The 16355-nt window shown below is 40.5% G+C and overlaps 1 protein-coding gene across 2 annotated transcripts in view; it reads right to left on the bottom strand.

Annotated features, from left to right (window-relative positions):
- Window positions 1-16355, bottom strand: part of PDE6A (phosphodiesterase 6A) — a 70731-nt gene that overhangs the window by 45495 nt on the left and 8881 nt on the right. Inside the window, exons 4-6 of one of the 2 annotated variants that reach the window (XM_032627064.1) lie at window positions 15927-16016; window positions 14073-14213; window positions 3685-3759 (exon numbers count right to left, since the gene is read on the bottom strand). In XM_032627064.1, coding sequence (XP_032482955.1) covers window positions 3685-3759; window positions 14073-14213; window positions 15927-16016 — 306 coding nt within the window. The remainder of the gene's footprint in view (window positions 1-3684; window positions 3760-14072; window positions 14214-15926; window positions 16017-16355) is intronic. The other variant, XM_032627065.1, reaches the window with a different exon arrangement.

Genomic DNA, 16355 nt, shown 5'->3' with positions numbered 1-16355 from the left:
CTAGAGATTTAAATGTTGATACCTGGGCCCCATCAAGGCCTCTTGACTCAGAACCTCCACAAAGGGAAATTCCTCATCTAGTCAAGGGTGTCTAGTTGATGGGCAGTCGTGACCTTCTTCAGGCTCACGAGGGAGAGAGAGGCTCTGCTCCTCAACGCCCACCATTGGAAGCAGCTACAGTGATTGAACTCTTCTAGAGCGGCTCCCATGGCACTGGCTGCTCCAGGGTAGGTATGAGCTCCCTGCAGTAGGGAGCATCCAAGGGAATACCAGGTGAACCCCACAGTGCGATGAAATGGAGTTAGGAATAGATCTAGAGTGCAAAGACTCAGGCTCTGGTCTTGGTTCCACTATGTGTCCTTTCTGGGCCTCAGTTTCCCCAGCTGTAAAATCGGTGGTGTTTGTTTTTTGTTGGTGTCAAGTAGCAGAACCTTTTCCCCTAACAAAGCATGGGCCCTAATACTATAAAGCAGAGGAAAGTAATGCCGCCCTAATGGAAGCAGAGTTGGGTACATGGAGATCCTGCATCTCTCCTGGTTTTCCCTCACTCCCTGTCCTGTCCTCCTCTGCCCCCATTCACCCCTGGCCCAGGCAGCCACTGTGGGAACCTTGGATTCTAAAGATAATCTGGGAATTTAAAAAACTGAATTAGGGAATCCCTAAAGCTCCTTCCAGCTATGATTCTAAGACTATGGTTGGAGAGTTAGCATAGATAGATAGTCTCTCATAGATTAAAATGCACATATTCTTTGACCCAGTAATTCTGCTAATAAATCCTATCGATATATTCCCAAATGTAGGTAACAGCATTGTTTTCCCCATCTAGGGCTTTCAACCAGACTGCTTTAAAAAGTCTGGAGATAGCTGATATCTATCACTTGGAGATGGTTAAGCAAACTGAGTTCCTGCGCATAGTGGATACCTTGCATGTCTCCAGAGCGAATAGCTGTATCTGTGCTGATAGGGAAAGATGACAAAATATACTCAAGTGGGAAAAGTAAGGCACAAAATAGAATCATCACACTTGTCAAGGGTAGTGGTGGTGGAATATGTATACACACACACACACACACACACACACACACACACACATACACATACATACACACACCCAGGAATGTCCATGGACATTTGGGAAAGGTAGACCGCTCACAATGGCACAGTGGCTGTCTCAGGGCAGGCTGGATTTCTGTGCTGTGCTCTTTTGTATGGTGTGAGCTGTTCTCTGTGCTCATGTATTACTTTTTCAATAAATATAAATACATTGCGGTAAGAACATTTTAAAACAGTGAGGTCATATCCTATGGGCGGTTCTAGAAATCAAAGGTGGCCCCGTTATCTGCTGGGACTTTGGTAGAGCTGTTTCCTTCTGGGAGGGGGAGATGGCCTTCTTGCTTCAGGACCATCTGTCCTTGGGCCTGGGCTGTTCACTGCTCTCCCAGGGAAGCTGCTGTCTCCCTAGGCCTGGTAAACTGTCCTACCCAGGGGTCTCCATGAGATTCTTTTAGAAAGGTGAGAAATGGACTTTTTTTCTTTTAAACCCACAGGAGAATCAATTTTGCTTTCACAGAAAGCAACAAAAAGTTCAGTGTGCTTTAGGTAAACAGAACTTTTTCCACACACTGTAGCTCAGCCAAGTTGCTTTCAAGGCCATATTCATGTAGGAATTCACCAGCCTTCGGAAAGTCAAAACCAAGCCATCAATGAGTGCCTTTGTCACCTTGCACCTAAGCAGCTGACGCTGTAACACAGGGTCTTTGAAAGAGCCACATACAGCGAGAGCCAAATCATCATGCATGGAAATATACCGGTTTTAAAAGAAGTGCTATTTTTTTTTCCCCATGAAGTCTGCTTAGCCTTTTTCATAATCAAAAAACACACACAACGCTTTATTTTTAAGAGGAGATGAAGTGAGGTATAGTTGCTTTGGAGGAACTTCAGAACCAAGATTTGGGGAGGTTAATTGGTCAAAATCCAGATGAAGATTGTATTTCTAATGTGGATGTGGCAGATAAAGTGTGAGAGTGATGTTAGTAGGCAAAAGGATAAGTTAGAGCCTGATAGCTCTCTGGCTGTCCTGGAATTGGAGGTGACCTCTGACCTCAGGGCTCAACTCAGAGAGCTGAATATTAAAGCAGCCTGGGAAACTGAAATTAATTGAAGTTGGTGGTGTCTGAAAGCTATGGTGATCTCTCTTCTATATAGTTCCTAGAATTCTAAATTTTAGGAACAAGTCCAGCTCATATGTGAATTAGATGAAAAGCTCAGTAGTAACATCTCAGCTATGCCAACACAAAAAGCTGTACTTAAAAAGGAAAAACGTCCCCAAATAGCTTTCTGACAGCAGCACATGATGTAAGTCTTGAAGACTCAGTCTTCCCAAATGAAATCATGAAATTGTGTGGGCAAAAGAGTAGTTTGAAACTGGACAGTGCCAGGTTATAAAGGTCATTTTGGGTAAAGTAGAACAGACAGTTTAGATTCCAAGGTTGAAATCTTTTCTGGTGTGTATATGAAGCTCACAGGCCAGGGTGTTAATTCTAAATCCCTAGAGTTTGAATTAAGATTAAATAAAGTCTGTCACACACACACACACACATGGACACAGACACATACACACGCTGTCGTTTATCTTTATTTTGGGTAGGGTTAGTGTTGGCTGGGGGGAATCAGGCCTCCTAGCAGAAATTGACATACCATTTCAGACAGGCTAGAAGGTTTTGTGGAAAGAACGCTGGACTAAAACTCAATTCAGGACACGACTCTGCTGCTTACCTATTGTATGTGGCCTCAGCTAAAGTCATTCTGTCATTCTACAGGTTCTATAGGCCATTTGAGTGCCAGATCTGTTTACCCTGCTGCATCTTTACATCCCCACACATTTCATTTCAGCTTCTCTAAAGCGTTTGTGCCTCATCTTTAAAATGTAGCAATAGTAGGAAACCAGAGGTCACAAACTGAAGTGCCAAGAGAGACCTGATAGAAACATAAATGAGAGGAGGAGGCCAGGGGTGTACAAGAGGGAGTCGGGGGCACTGTGCAAACTAGAGAGTTCAGGCCACACATTGCAAGGAGGTGGCCGCTACTCAGCTCCAATCAAATTTACCCTGCAGGACTGTGGGTCCAGTTTTGACTGATCTGCCACCTTTTGAAAAGAAGCTGAGAATCTAGATGTTTATCAGAAATACCTTGATTTTTAAGTGCTAAGCTGCCAATTCAAAACTGTTTTAAAGTGAAAACAAAGAAAAACTGAAAAAACGTATGTAGCCAAACATATTTACCTATTGGCTGGAATTGACTTCTGGCTATCAATTTGTACATTTTAGATTAGATTTTAAGGTTATTTGTAGCTTTAATTGTCTACAGTTTTCCTGCTGGGTGGATCCTTGAGCAGGTTGCTTGATCTTTCTGGAGTTCTTTCCTCATCTATGGAATGAGAATATTTATTCCTCCTTTGTCAGTCCCACCGGGTTATTGTGAAACTCCAGTGAGATATTAAAATACCTTGCAAATTACAGGGCTTGAGCAATTGTGAGGAGTTAGCATAATTTCAAGGGAGACAACCCAACCCAGAGAAGATAAATACTGAAGTGGTAAAGACACTTCAGCAGGGCCTACAGTGCCTTACTCGCTGGCATTTCATTAAACATTTGATCATATTGGACAGGCTAGAGAGAGACCTACCCTTCCATCTGGAGTCCTGGGACCAGAGTAGGGTGGAGCCTCACCCATCAGGACTGGCCACACGTCAAAAAATTCCTAGGAATAAGAAAAACAATAATTATGTGTCTTGAAAGTTGATCAGAAAAAGATTAAGAAAAGAACACTACCTGTATGAGTCATCTATCACTGAAATCTGGAAGATGGGCAGAGCTCAGTGAAACCAAAAGTTGAAAGGGCTACAAGATTTACTAGAGTTGGAGAATGTCAGTCATGTCTGTGCTTTGAGATATATCAATATCATCAGAACTGGATCTGTCTAGGGACTTCCCTGGTGGTGCAGTGGTTAAGAATCCGCCTGCCAATGCAGGGGACACAGGTTCTATCCCTGGTCTGGGAAGATCCCACATGCCGTGGAGCAACTAAGCCCCTGCACCACAACTACTGAGCCTGCGCTCTGGAGCCTGCGAGCCACAACTACTGAAGCCCATGTGCCTAGAGCCCGTGCTCCACAACAAGAGAAGCCACTGCTATGAGAAGCCCATGCACTGCAGCGAAGAGTAGCCCCCACTCGCTGCAACTAGAGAAAGCCTGCGTGCAGCAACAAAGATCTAACGCAGCCAAAAAATAAATAAAAATGAAAAAAAAAAGAACTGGATCTATCTAATCAATAACCAAGAAATGGGAGTTAGGTTGGACCACCCTCATACTCCCTGTGCTGTGGGACATGAGAGGGAAAATGGGGACTCTATGGCTAAGAAATTTACCTTAAGTATTAATACATGCTAAACATGTGAGCAAACATTTAGCTGGAACAATGTTTCTTGCAGTATCATTTATAGCAGTGAAAAATCAGAAAAAACCTAAGTGTCCAATAGGAGGGGACTTATTAAATCAATTATGGTACGTCTAGTAACAATGATGTTACAGTTGTGTAGGTATTGATTAAAAAGATGTCCACGATACACTGATGAGTAAAAAATGTGAGCTGACAAAAATAGATAAATCATGTGACCCCAGTGTTTATATAGAAAATGCTGTCAAAGAATTCACAACAAAGCACTAACAACTGGTTTTCTCTGGGGGATTGGAATGAGATTATACTTTATTTAGCAATTATTCCCTAATAAAATTTATGGCTTTTGTAATAGGGAAAAAATTTTTTTTCCAGATAAGAAAGAAAGGACAAACAATGGTGCCAAATATGGATGGATAGACCCATATCTGGGCTCCAACAGGAAAGGATGACACCTGTAAGACAACTGGCAAAGACAGGGGCAGAGAGACGAGAGAAAAGGGTTGGCAAAGGCTCTGCATGGTCACACAGCCCCAGGAGAAGAACCTGGGAAGCCATGCAGGCGCTCCCTTGCTACTTCTCCGCTGGTTTTCCTACCGCACACGCAGCTGCACAGCTTGTGTTGGGCCAAATCTGGGCCTGGCGGAGGAGGCCTCTGTCCTCCAGTGCCTCTCTGTTCATTTATCTGCTGGTATTTAGGGACCGTGATCACTAGCTCTGGGTTATTGTGGGCAGGGTGCTTCTTGACCTCTCTCTCTTGTTTGAACATGTTTGTCATGGTGGTTTGTTCTGATATCATCCAGGGGGCAAGCAGAAGGGACTCCACATGAAATTCAGATTTCACATCCTCACCCTTCTGCCCAGTTGGGCTCTTCTCTTGACTACCAACAACAGGAAGCAATTCAATTCTGGGTGAAAATGTGAACTGGGGACTTACCTAAGCTCCACAACATGCTGGCTGTTAGATAGAGAGAGATGGACAAGGCACAGTTTATGCCCTGGAGGAATCTGCTATGTCATGGAGGAGAGAATTAAGCCCTCAAGTAACTTTAGTAACTTTAATAAGGTAGATGGGGTAAGAACCAAAACAGTAATAAAAGGAGAACACAAATGTTAGAGGAGACCAGGAGAAGGACATGGGGCTGACACTGTCAAGGTCAAACTCTGAGTGATTCTGAAGATTGTCCCAAGGAGAAGCAGATGTTATCAACAAAGGGTTGGGTGGAATATGGGGCATGTTTATGCTTGCCTTCCTCTGTCTCAATCTCTCTCTCTCTTTTATTTATAAACAGCTTTTTTGAGATATAATTCATATATCATATGATCCACCCAGTTTAAGTGTACAATTCAGTGACCTTTATTGACTTTTTTCATAATGTCAATACTTCAGATAAGAGCTTAGCTACCTGGGGTGGGGTGGTGTCGGGGGAGGTGGAGAAGCATAGGTTCTTAGAATGATTATAGGCAGCCCAGCCCACTTCTCATTGCTAGATTGTTCCATCTATTGGGGATGACTAAGTCAGGATATTCTTGCTTAAATGTGACTTGCCCTTTTGAGGGGGAGTTCAAAAGAAACAGAGGGCAGAACACTGCAGCTCAGAGCTGTGTTCAGATCCTTTAAGGTTCAAACTGAACACCTTAAAATAGTGCTCAGTTTGCACCTCCAAATTTCTTTTGAATTTAACTACTCAGAAATTCTTTTGATTAAAAAAAGAACCATTCATTTGTATGAATTCATTTGCTACTTCCTGAAGGAGCATAAAAGTGCTTATTGCTGGATTTAGCCATATTTGGCAAAATACTTGATTCAAGAATTTACAAAAATCAAATGGACAGTTGGACTAGTACCAGAGGTTCCCTAAAATCAGCATAAGGCCCAACTGCACCAGAATCACTTAGAGAGCTATTTTAAAGGCAAAAATCAGAATAATAAACCCATAAGTATATGGAAATCTGTTATATGGTAAAATGGCATATCAAAATGGTGGCATTTCAAAACAGTGGAGAAAGGGTAGATCGTTCTTTAAATGGGGAATTATGAGGGGGGCACAAAATTTATCCCTACCTTATACCATAACATATTGATAATTTCAAAAGATGAGTGAAAGATGAAGATATATTAATCAAAACACATCAGATTATTTCAGACTATAACATTAAGATTGAGGAAGTCTTTTTTAAACAAAATTCAAAAGGCAGAAGCCATAAAAGAAAATTTAAATCTTCTGTATGATGAAAGATGTCATAAACAAAGTTAAAATATAATCCATAGAAAGGGAAAATATCGTTGCAGCCTATGTGACAGAGATATAGTCTTTATCATGGATAAAGCACTCCTATATTTTAATAAGAAATAGACAAAGAATTCAATTTTAAAGGTGGAAAAATGGGCATATATTGCCCAGAAAAATCTGGGCAATATACGGAAGAAAAAAAGTTAACTCACAAATAAACATATAAATGTATTTACCCTCACTTGGTAATCAGTGAAAAAACAGTTAGAAAAAACCAATAACATTTTTTGCCCATTTAAGTAGGAAAAATAAAAAGATTTATGATATACAAAATTGGCAGGAGTTTGGAGAAATGGAATTCTCATGCAGTGCGAGTGAGAGTATAAAATGATTTAGCCTTTAGAGGGAAAATTTTGGGAAAGCAAAATAAAAATTTTTTCTTAGTAATGTACTTCCACAGCTTTGTCCTATAGATAGTCTCTGTCAAGTGTACAGGAATTTAACTCCAAGGTTGTTCATTGTAGCATTGTCTTTAATTGCAAGACTATTTGGAAATGATTTAAATGCCCAGAAATAGGGGAAAGGATAAATTAATTATGGTATATCCATACTATTTAGAAGAATGAGGTAAATCTATGTGGACTAAAGAACAAAGAAAGAGGATTTCTACTCCTATTAATGGTGGCCAGTTTGTTTCAGACCAGTCCTCCAACTGAGAATTATTATGAAATCTGGACTGTATATGTGTATGTGTGCATATGTGTATATAAACATCTGTTTGAAGGAATCATAGAGCTAGCAAGGCAGCAAGGACTTGATGGGCCAAGATTCCACAGAGAAGGGAAGCCCAGAGATGTGAGCCTAATGTCTGATTCAGCTTTTCCTCTTGATCGCCTTGCTGATACCAAAGATGCTGTGGAGCAGCTGGGAAGCTGCACAGACTTACTGGGCTAGTGGGATAAAACTGGAATTCAGGGCCTGCCAAGGAGGAGGGACCCTTGAAATCAACCCAGGTTTCAGCTGGCCCTTCTTAAAGGTTTATACCCTAGGAGTAAAAGTGAATCAGAAACAGAACATCCCTTGCAAAAACTGAAGACCAGCTTCAAATCAGCTCAGTCCCTGATTGGAGTCAGATGCTCTGCCTTTATCTCAACCTCTAGCCAGAAGTAACATAAATCCCCTTTGGAGGAACATAACATTGCCCAGAGTTTCAAATCATCTCTAAAATGTTTTATACATGTCTCTAATGTTCAAACAAAAATAAATAGTCATGTACAAGATAAGGATTAACTGAAAAATCAAGAGATAAAACAGACTATAGAAAGACAGCCATAGAATATATCTACAGATATTATAGCTCTCAGACCCAGACTCTAAAATAACTGATTATGTCCAAGAAATCAGATACAGAATAGAGAATTTTAGAAGAGCACTGGAAACCTCAAGAAAGATGAAATGGAAATTCTAAAATTGAAAAATACCTGAAATTAAGAACTCAATAGATAGTTTTAACAGCCAATTAGACACAACTGAAGATTCATGGATAGATCAGAAGAAATATTCAAACTAAAAAACAAAAATATAAAAGGGTGGGAAATACAGAAAGGAGTGTAAGAGACATAAAACGTGATGAAAAACTCTAGTATATAATGACAAACTTAGAGGTGTTTTACCACTGCATATCAAGATATTTTATAGAGCTACTATAATTAAGACAGTATGGTATTGCAGAAGAATAGATAAATATATCAAGGGAACAAAATAGAGAGTCCAGAAACAGACCCAATATATGGACACTTGATTGATGATAGAGGTATGATAGAGAAAGATGGTCTTTTCAGTAGAACAGTGGGGGAGAAGGATGGTCTTTTCAAGTACTGGTCAATTGGATATCTGTATGGGAAAAATTAATATTGACACTACTTCATGCTATACATTTTAGAATTGTCAGGTAGATTGTAGAGCTGTATGTGAAAGTTCAAACAATAAGGCTTTTAGAAGTTAACATAGGTGAATATCTTTATCACCTTGGGGCCAGGAAAGATTTCTTAAATAGGGCATAAAAACCAATAAAGGAAAAGATTGATAAATTGGGCTACATGATAATTTAAAACTTACATGAGTTAATGAGGGCACAGTATGGGAGAAGATATTTGCAATGTTGCATTCAACAGAGGACCCATATCCAGAATTTGTTAAGAACTCTGACAAATAAGTAAGATAAAAACATACAATAGAATTTAAAAAATGGGGAAAAGACTTGAACAGGCACTTCACAAAAGGTATCCAAATGGTCAATAAACATAAATCTTCCTGGTCATTAGGTGACACATGTTAATACCCAAAGAGATAACACTACACACCCACCAAAGTGGCTAAATTAGTAAGATGGTAATACCAAGTGTTAGTGAGGACACCCCCTACATTGCTGGTGGGAGGGTAAAATGGTACAATAATTTTGAAAATCAGATTGGCAATATCAAAACTATTACCCAGAAGAGTAATATTAAAGGTAATTCTTACCTTTAACAATTGTGAATCACTATATTGTACACCAGTAACTTATATAATATTGTACATCAACTGTACTTCAATTAAAAAAAAAGCTAGGGACTTCCCTGGTGGTCCAGTGGTTGACAGTCTGCCTTCCAATGCAGGGGACGCAGGTTCGATCCCTGGTCAGGGAACTGAGATCCCCCATGCCACGGGGCAACTAAGCCCGTGTGCCACAGCTACTGAGACCGCGCACCTCAACTAGAGAGCCTGTGCGTCGCAAACTACCGAGCCCATGTGCTCTGGAGCCCATGCACCACAACTAGAGAGAAGCCCGTGCACCACAAGGAAAGATCCTGCATGCTGCAACTAAGACCTGACGTGGCCATGAATAAATAAATATTTAAAAAAAAAAAAAAAAAAGCTATTACCCAGAATTTCTACTCCCAGGTAAATACCTAACTGAAATGGGAAATGGGTCCAACTGTGTACCAAAAAATATGTACTAGAGTGTTCATAATAGCAATATTCATAAAAGCCCAAACTTGAAAATGCAAATGTCCATCAACAGTAGAATAAATAAATACCTTGCAGATTATTCATATAATGGAATATTCCACAAGAATGAAAATTAATGAACTAATGCTATGAGGAGCAATAAGAATGAATCTTACAACCAAAATGTTGATCAAAAGAAGCCAGACGCAAAACAGTATGTATTTATATGATTCCATTTATATGAACTTCAAAGATAGGCAAAACTAACATGGCTTTAAAGGTCAGATAGTGGTTACCTTTAGGGAGGAAGGGGTGGGAGTTACTGGAAAGGGGTCAGTTATGTTCTATTTCTTGATCTTGGTGGTAGTTCAGTGGGATGTTCATTCTGTGGTAATTCATCGAACTATTCTCCTGTAATTAGCGCTCTTTTCTGTGTGTATGTTATGTGTATGTATGTTGTCTTAAAAGAATCCACACGTACGGATAAAAATTATGTTCACAGAACATTATGTAAAAAAGGCAGACTATCGTGTAACCCAGCAATGTTTATTTATTTCATTTTACTTTATTTTTTTAAATTGGGTTATCTTTTTATTGTTGAGTTGTAGGAGGTTTTTTTTTTTCCTTCATGAGCAAAACATCAAACTTAAAAAAAAATTGAAGTAGAGTGGATTTACAATTTTGTGTTAGTTTCAGGTGTGCAGCAGAGTGATTGTTATATATATATTTTTTTCCATTATAGGTTATCACAAGATGTTGAGTATAGTTCCCTGTGCTATACAGTAAATCCTTGTTGCTCATCTATTTTACGTATAGTAATTCGTATCTGTTAATCCCATACTCCTAATTTTTTTTTAACTTTTTATTTTATATTATAGCCAATTAACAATGTTGTGATAGTTTCAGGTGTACAGCAGAGTGACTCAGCCAGGCTGCCACTTAACGTTGAGCAGAGTTCCCTGTGCTATACAGTAGGTCCTTGTTGGTTATCCATTTTATTTTATTTTATTTATTTTTTTAAATTTTATTTTGGCTGCGCTGGCTCTTTCTTGCGGCACGTGGGCTCTTCGTTGTGGTGCACGGGCTTCTCTCTGGTTGTGGCACAGAGCGCGCAGGCTCAGTATTTGCAGCGCGTAGGCTTAGTTGCCCCGCTGCATATGGGATTAGTTCCCAGACCAGGGATTGAAACTGCATCCCTCTACAGCCACCTCTTACACCTCAGCTTCAGCTTCTCCTTCTTGGGCAAAACAGCCTTGGCCTCGGCACCTCTCCTGATGGAGGTGATGCCCCTTGCGTCCATGCCCATCTTCAGCACCAAGGCACTGGGGTCTTTCGTGGTCCCAGCAAAGACATTGGCATTCATGCCACTCTGTCCCCCCGACTCTGCCAGCCGAGGCCTGCAGAGGGGCTGCCTCCCATGTGGGGGGCCTGGGGCCAGGCGTGGCCTCCGCTGTGGGCCTCACGGTAGCCTGGTGCAGCCAGGCCTGCAGACCCCTCACTTTCCCCATGTCCCCGGCAGAGACCTACCTGGTTATCCATTTTAAAGACAGCAGTGTGTACACGTCTATCTCGAACTCCCTAACTATCCCTTCTCCCCACCCTTCCCCCTTGGTAGCCATAAGTTCGTTCTCTAAGTCTGTCCATACTTCTAATTTTAAGAGTTCTTTTTATATTCTACATACTAGACCTTTATCAGACATACAATTTGCAAATATTTTCTCCTATTCTATGGATTGTCTTTTCACTTTCTTCATTAGTGTCCTTTCAAGCACAAATGTTTTAAATTTTGATGGAGCCCAATTTATCTGGTTTTCCTTTGGTTACTAGTGCTTTTGATGTCATATCGAAGAAACTGTTGCCTAATCCAAGGCCACAAAGATTTACATCTATGTTTTCTTCTAAGAGATTTTATAGTTTAAGGTTTGTGCTCCATTTTGAATTAATTTTTGTATATGATGTGAAGTAGGACCCCAAATTCATTCTTTAGCATGTGGATATCCAGTTGTTCCAGCACCATCTGTTAAAAGGACTATTCTTTCCCCTTTGAATGGTCTTGCCACCCTTGTTGAAAATCAATTGACCATGGTTTTTTTATGTGACCAGGGTTTTACTTTGCTAGTATTTTGTTGAAGATTTTTTGCATCTGTATTCTGTAGGGTTTTTGGTCTGTAGGGTTTTTTCTTGTGATATCTTTGGTATCAGGGTAATACTGGCCTCATAGAATGAGTAGGGAAATGTTCCATCCTCTTTTATTTTGTAAGAGTTTGTGAAGGATTGGCATTAATTTTTCTTTGAATATTTGGTGGAATTCATCCGTGAAAATATGTGGCTGTGGGCTTTTCTTTGTAGGAAGTCTTCTTTAAATTACTAACTTGATCTCTTTATTTGTTATAGGTCTAGTTAGATTTTCTATTTATTATTTTTTGAATTTAATTTTTATTTTCTATTGGAGTATAGTTGATTTACAATGTTGTATTAATTTCAGGTATACAGCTAAGTGATTCCATTATGTATATACATATATCAATCCTTTTTCAGATTCTTTTCCCATATAGGTTATTACAGAATATTGAGTAGATTTCTCTGTGCTACAGGTCCTTGTTGATTATCTATTTTATATATAGTAGTGTGTATATGTTAATCCCAAACTCCTAATTTATCCCTCCTCTCCACATTTCCCCTTTGGTAACCATAAGTTTGTTTTTTTGTTGTTTTTTTAAATTAATTAATTAATTTACTTTTGGCTGTGTTGGGGCTTCGCTTCTGTGCGAGGGCTTTCTCTAGTTGTGGCAAGCGGGGGCCACTCTTCATCGCCGTGCACTGGCCTCTCACTATCACGGCCTCTCTTGTTGCGGAGCGCAGGCTCCAGATGCGCAGGCTCAGTAATTGTGGCTCACGGGCCCAGTTGCTCCACGGCACATGAGATCTTCCCGGACCAGGGCTCGAACCCGTGTCCCCTGCATTGGCAGGCAGATTCTCAACCACCGTGCCACCAGGGAAGCCCCATAAGTTTGTTTTCGAAGTCTGTGAGTCTGTTTCTGTTTCATAAATAAGTTCATTTGTGTCATTTTTATTTTAGATTCCACATATAAGTGATATCATATGATATTTGTCTTTGTCTGACTTACTTCACTTAGCATAATAATCTCTAGGTCCATCCATGTTGCTGCAAATGGCATTATTTCATTCTTTTTTATGGCTTAGTAATATTCCATTGTATATATGTACCACATCTTCTTTATCCATTCTTCTGTCAATGGACATTTAGGTTGCTTTCATGTCTTGGTTATTGCGAATACTGCTGCTATGAACATAGGGGTGCATATATCTTTTTGAATTATAGTTTTGTCCGGATATATGCCCAGGAGTGGGCTTGCTGGATCATATGGTAATTTTATTTTTAGTTTTCTGAGGAACTTCCGTACTCTTCTCCATAGTGGCTGTACCAATTTACATTCCCACCAATGGTGTAGGAGGGTTCCCTTTTCTTCACACCCTCTCCAGTATTTATTGTTTGTAGACTTTTTGATGATTAGCCCAGCAATTTTTAAACAGTTCTTCAGAAGATTCTAATTTACTGTCACATTTGGGAGCCTCTGGACTAGACCTAAGGTCTTTTCCAACCCCGGATTCTGCAATTCATTTATTCATTCGACCAAATACTTAGAGGGTCTCCACTGGGCTGTGTACCACACACAGCATGATAAAGCACGCAAAATGAAACCGACGGGGATCTTGGGACTTTGGGAGAGGAAATCACATATCTAGATAACTCTGGAACTCTGCTCCAAGGCAGAAAATGATTCGCTCCAGGAGGCAGAGACAGGTAGAGAAAGAGCAATGGGAGAGTTGGTTTGGGAAAAGCTAGCTGAAGAACATGACTGGGGGCCAGTTGAGTCTCTGCCGCCTTAGCCAACGTGACCCCAGAGCATTCTGAGGGACCAGATCTAAGCAGAAGCATCCACTTCAATTGCCTGGCTGAGCCTTGGGCTCCATATGCCATAGGAAAGGTTTCTGCCCACCTTTGAGTGCATTTTCTGAGAATTCCTGAAGTTGGCAACTTTCTTCTTTCTGGACTTTCATCCTGCATGGAAACTTCTTTATCACCTACCTTCACCACCTCATCACGCCTTCTTCTCACATACTCATTTTTTTCCAACAGACTAGGGAAGATACAGGTTATTTTTACTCCCCTGTGCCCTAGAATGACTTTTCCTCTTTAAAGGTTGGTAGTCCTCTTCTCAGTGTAAAAGACCTATGAAAACCTTTTCACAACCATCCACATCCTCGCAGACTCTTCCCTGAGCACTGAATTTGTGATAGAAGTCTGGGCTCCACCTGCTATATATTTAACCTGTTCTTGGAAATGTCTGCCCCTGAAGTCTTCTCACCTTCTGCTTGGTCATGTCCAAGAGCCCCACGGAGTATCTGTCACAGTTGAGGAAGGCTCGGACTGTGTACAGGGCTTTGTGGAACTGCCTCTCAATGTCCGTAAGTTCTTCAAAGACTTTGCTCCCAGACCACAGTAGTATCTGAAAAAATACAAAAACATAGTCAGTGTTTCTAAGGCACAGAGCAGCGGCTCACAATAACCAAGAGATACAATAATTGTCCCCATTTTATTTATGGAGAAACTGAGGTTCGGAGAGGTGAATAACTGGGCAGCTTCTACTGGGTCCAACTCTTCCCATTTCTTTTATCTCCTAGGTTGTTAATAAGAATGATAATAACAAACATTGGCTGAGCACAAGTGCCCTACATACATTATCCCATAATTTTCCCCATTTTTCAAATGGGGAGACTGAAGCTCCGAGAGGTTAAGTGATTCGCTCTTAGAGCTAGTAAATGGCTTAGCAGGGATTCAAATCCAAGCTGCCTGACTTGAAAGCTTGTTCATGCAATCAGTCTGGGATACAGCTTTTTTTTTTTTTCCCACATATTTATTGGAGTATAATTGCTTTACAATGGTGTGTTAGTTTCTGCTTTACAACAAAATGAATTAGTTATATATATATACATATGTTCCCATATCTCTTCCCTCTTGCGTCTCCCTCCCTCCCACCCTCCCTATCCCACCCCTCCAGGCGATCACAAAGCACCGAGCTGATCTCCCTGTGCCATGCGGCTGCTTCCCACTAGCTATCTACCTTACGTTTGGTAGTGTATATATGTCATGCTTCTCTCTCGCTTTGTCACAGCTTACCCTTCCCCCTCCCCATATCCTCAAGTCCATTCTCTAGTAGGTCTGTGTCTTTTCCGATGATGGACACTTAGGTTGCTTCCATCTCCGGTCTATTGTAAATAGAGCTGCAATGAACATTTTGGTGCATGACTCTCTTTGAATTATGGTTTTCTCAGGGTCTATGCCCAGTAGTGGGATTGCTGGGTCATATGGTAGTTCTATTTGTAGTTTTTTAAGGAACCTCCACACTGTTCTCCACAGTGGCTGTATCAATTTACATTCCCACCAACAGCGCAAGAGTGTTCCCTTTTCTCCACACCCTCTCCAGCGTTTATTGTTTGTAGATTTTTTGATGAGGGCCATTCTGACTGGTGTGAGGTGATACCTCATTGTAGTTTTGATTTGCATTTCTCTAATGATTAGTGATGTTGAGCATTCTTTCATGTGTTTGTTGGCAGTCTGTATATCTTCTTTGGAGAAATGTCTGTTTAGGTCTTCTGCCCATTTTTGGATTGGTTTGTTTCTTTTTTTGTTACTGAGCTGCATGAGCTGCTTATAAATTTTGGAGATTAATCCTTTGTCAGTTGCTTCATTTGCAAATATTTTCTCCCATTCTGAGGGTTGTCTTTTGGTCTTGTTTATGGTTTCCTTTGCTGTGCAAAAGCTTTGAAGTTTTATTAGGTCCCATTTGTTTATTTTTGTTTTTATTTCCATTTCTCTAGGAGGTGGGTCAGAAAGGATCTTGCTGTGATTTATGTCATAGAGTGTCCTGCCTATGTTTTCCTCTAAGAGTTTGATAGTTTCTGGCCTTACATTTAGGTCTTTAATCCATTTTGAGCTTGTTTTTGTGTATGGTGTTAGGGAGTGATCTAATCTCATACTTTTACATGTACCTGGGATACAGCTTTACAAACACCTACTACCTCATCAACCCCAGAGGTGCTGAGCAGAGACAGTATGATGGTTCCCAGGCCCTTTTATTATCACTGCCTTTCCAGTTGAGCATATCAGTGCTTCAGGAAAAGGGCACATCCAGTCCATTCCAATGAGCCAAGCCCTTTACCTGGCCACGCCGAGTCTCACAGTTGTGCAGGTAACTCAGGTGGAACACCTTCATGATTATATTTGCAAAATTGAGGTACTTGAGAAGAATCTGAAAATCAAACAGCATGAGGGGAAACAGATGAGAAGGAGAAATTCCTCCTGTGGCCACTTCCACCATCAGCAAATAAGTCTGAACATTTTCAAAGCTTCATCTGAGACAGTTTGAGCAGATGGATCATGGAAGCTGACTCATAAAATGATGCATTATAAGAGGGCAAAACTCACAGAATGTAGAATGTCTACGTTAATAGGGGTGTATTCATGAAAAACTGCTATTTATTGAGTTCGCAGGCCCTGTGATAAGTCACTGATATATGTTATCTTACTTGCTCGTCACAACTACCTCAAGAGATACTATAGATACTCTATATGAGAGATACTAAAAAGT

This window comes from Phocoena sinus, chromosome 3, assembly GCF_008692025.1.
Source record: "Phocoena sinus isolate mPhoSin1 chromosome 3, mPhoSin1.pri, whole genome shotgun sequence".
In the NCBI taxonomy this organism is placed as follows: Eukaryota; Metazoa; Chordata; class Mammalia; order Artiodactyla; family Phocoenidae; genus Phocoena; species Phocoena sinus.
The sequence above is the reverse complement of the archived record's forward strand: the minus strand, read 5'-3'. Positions and strand labels throughout refer to the sequence as shown.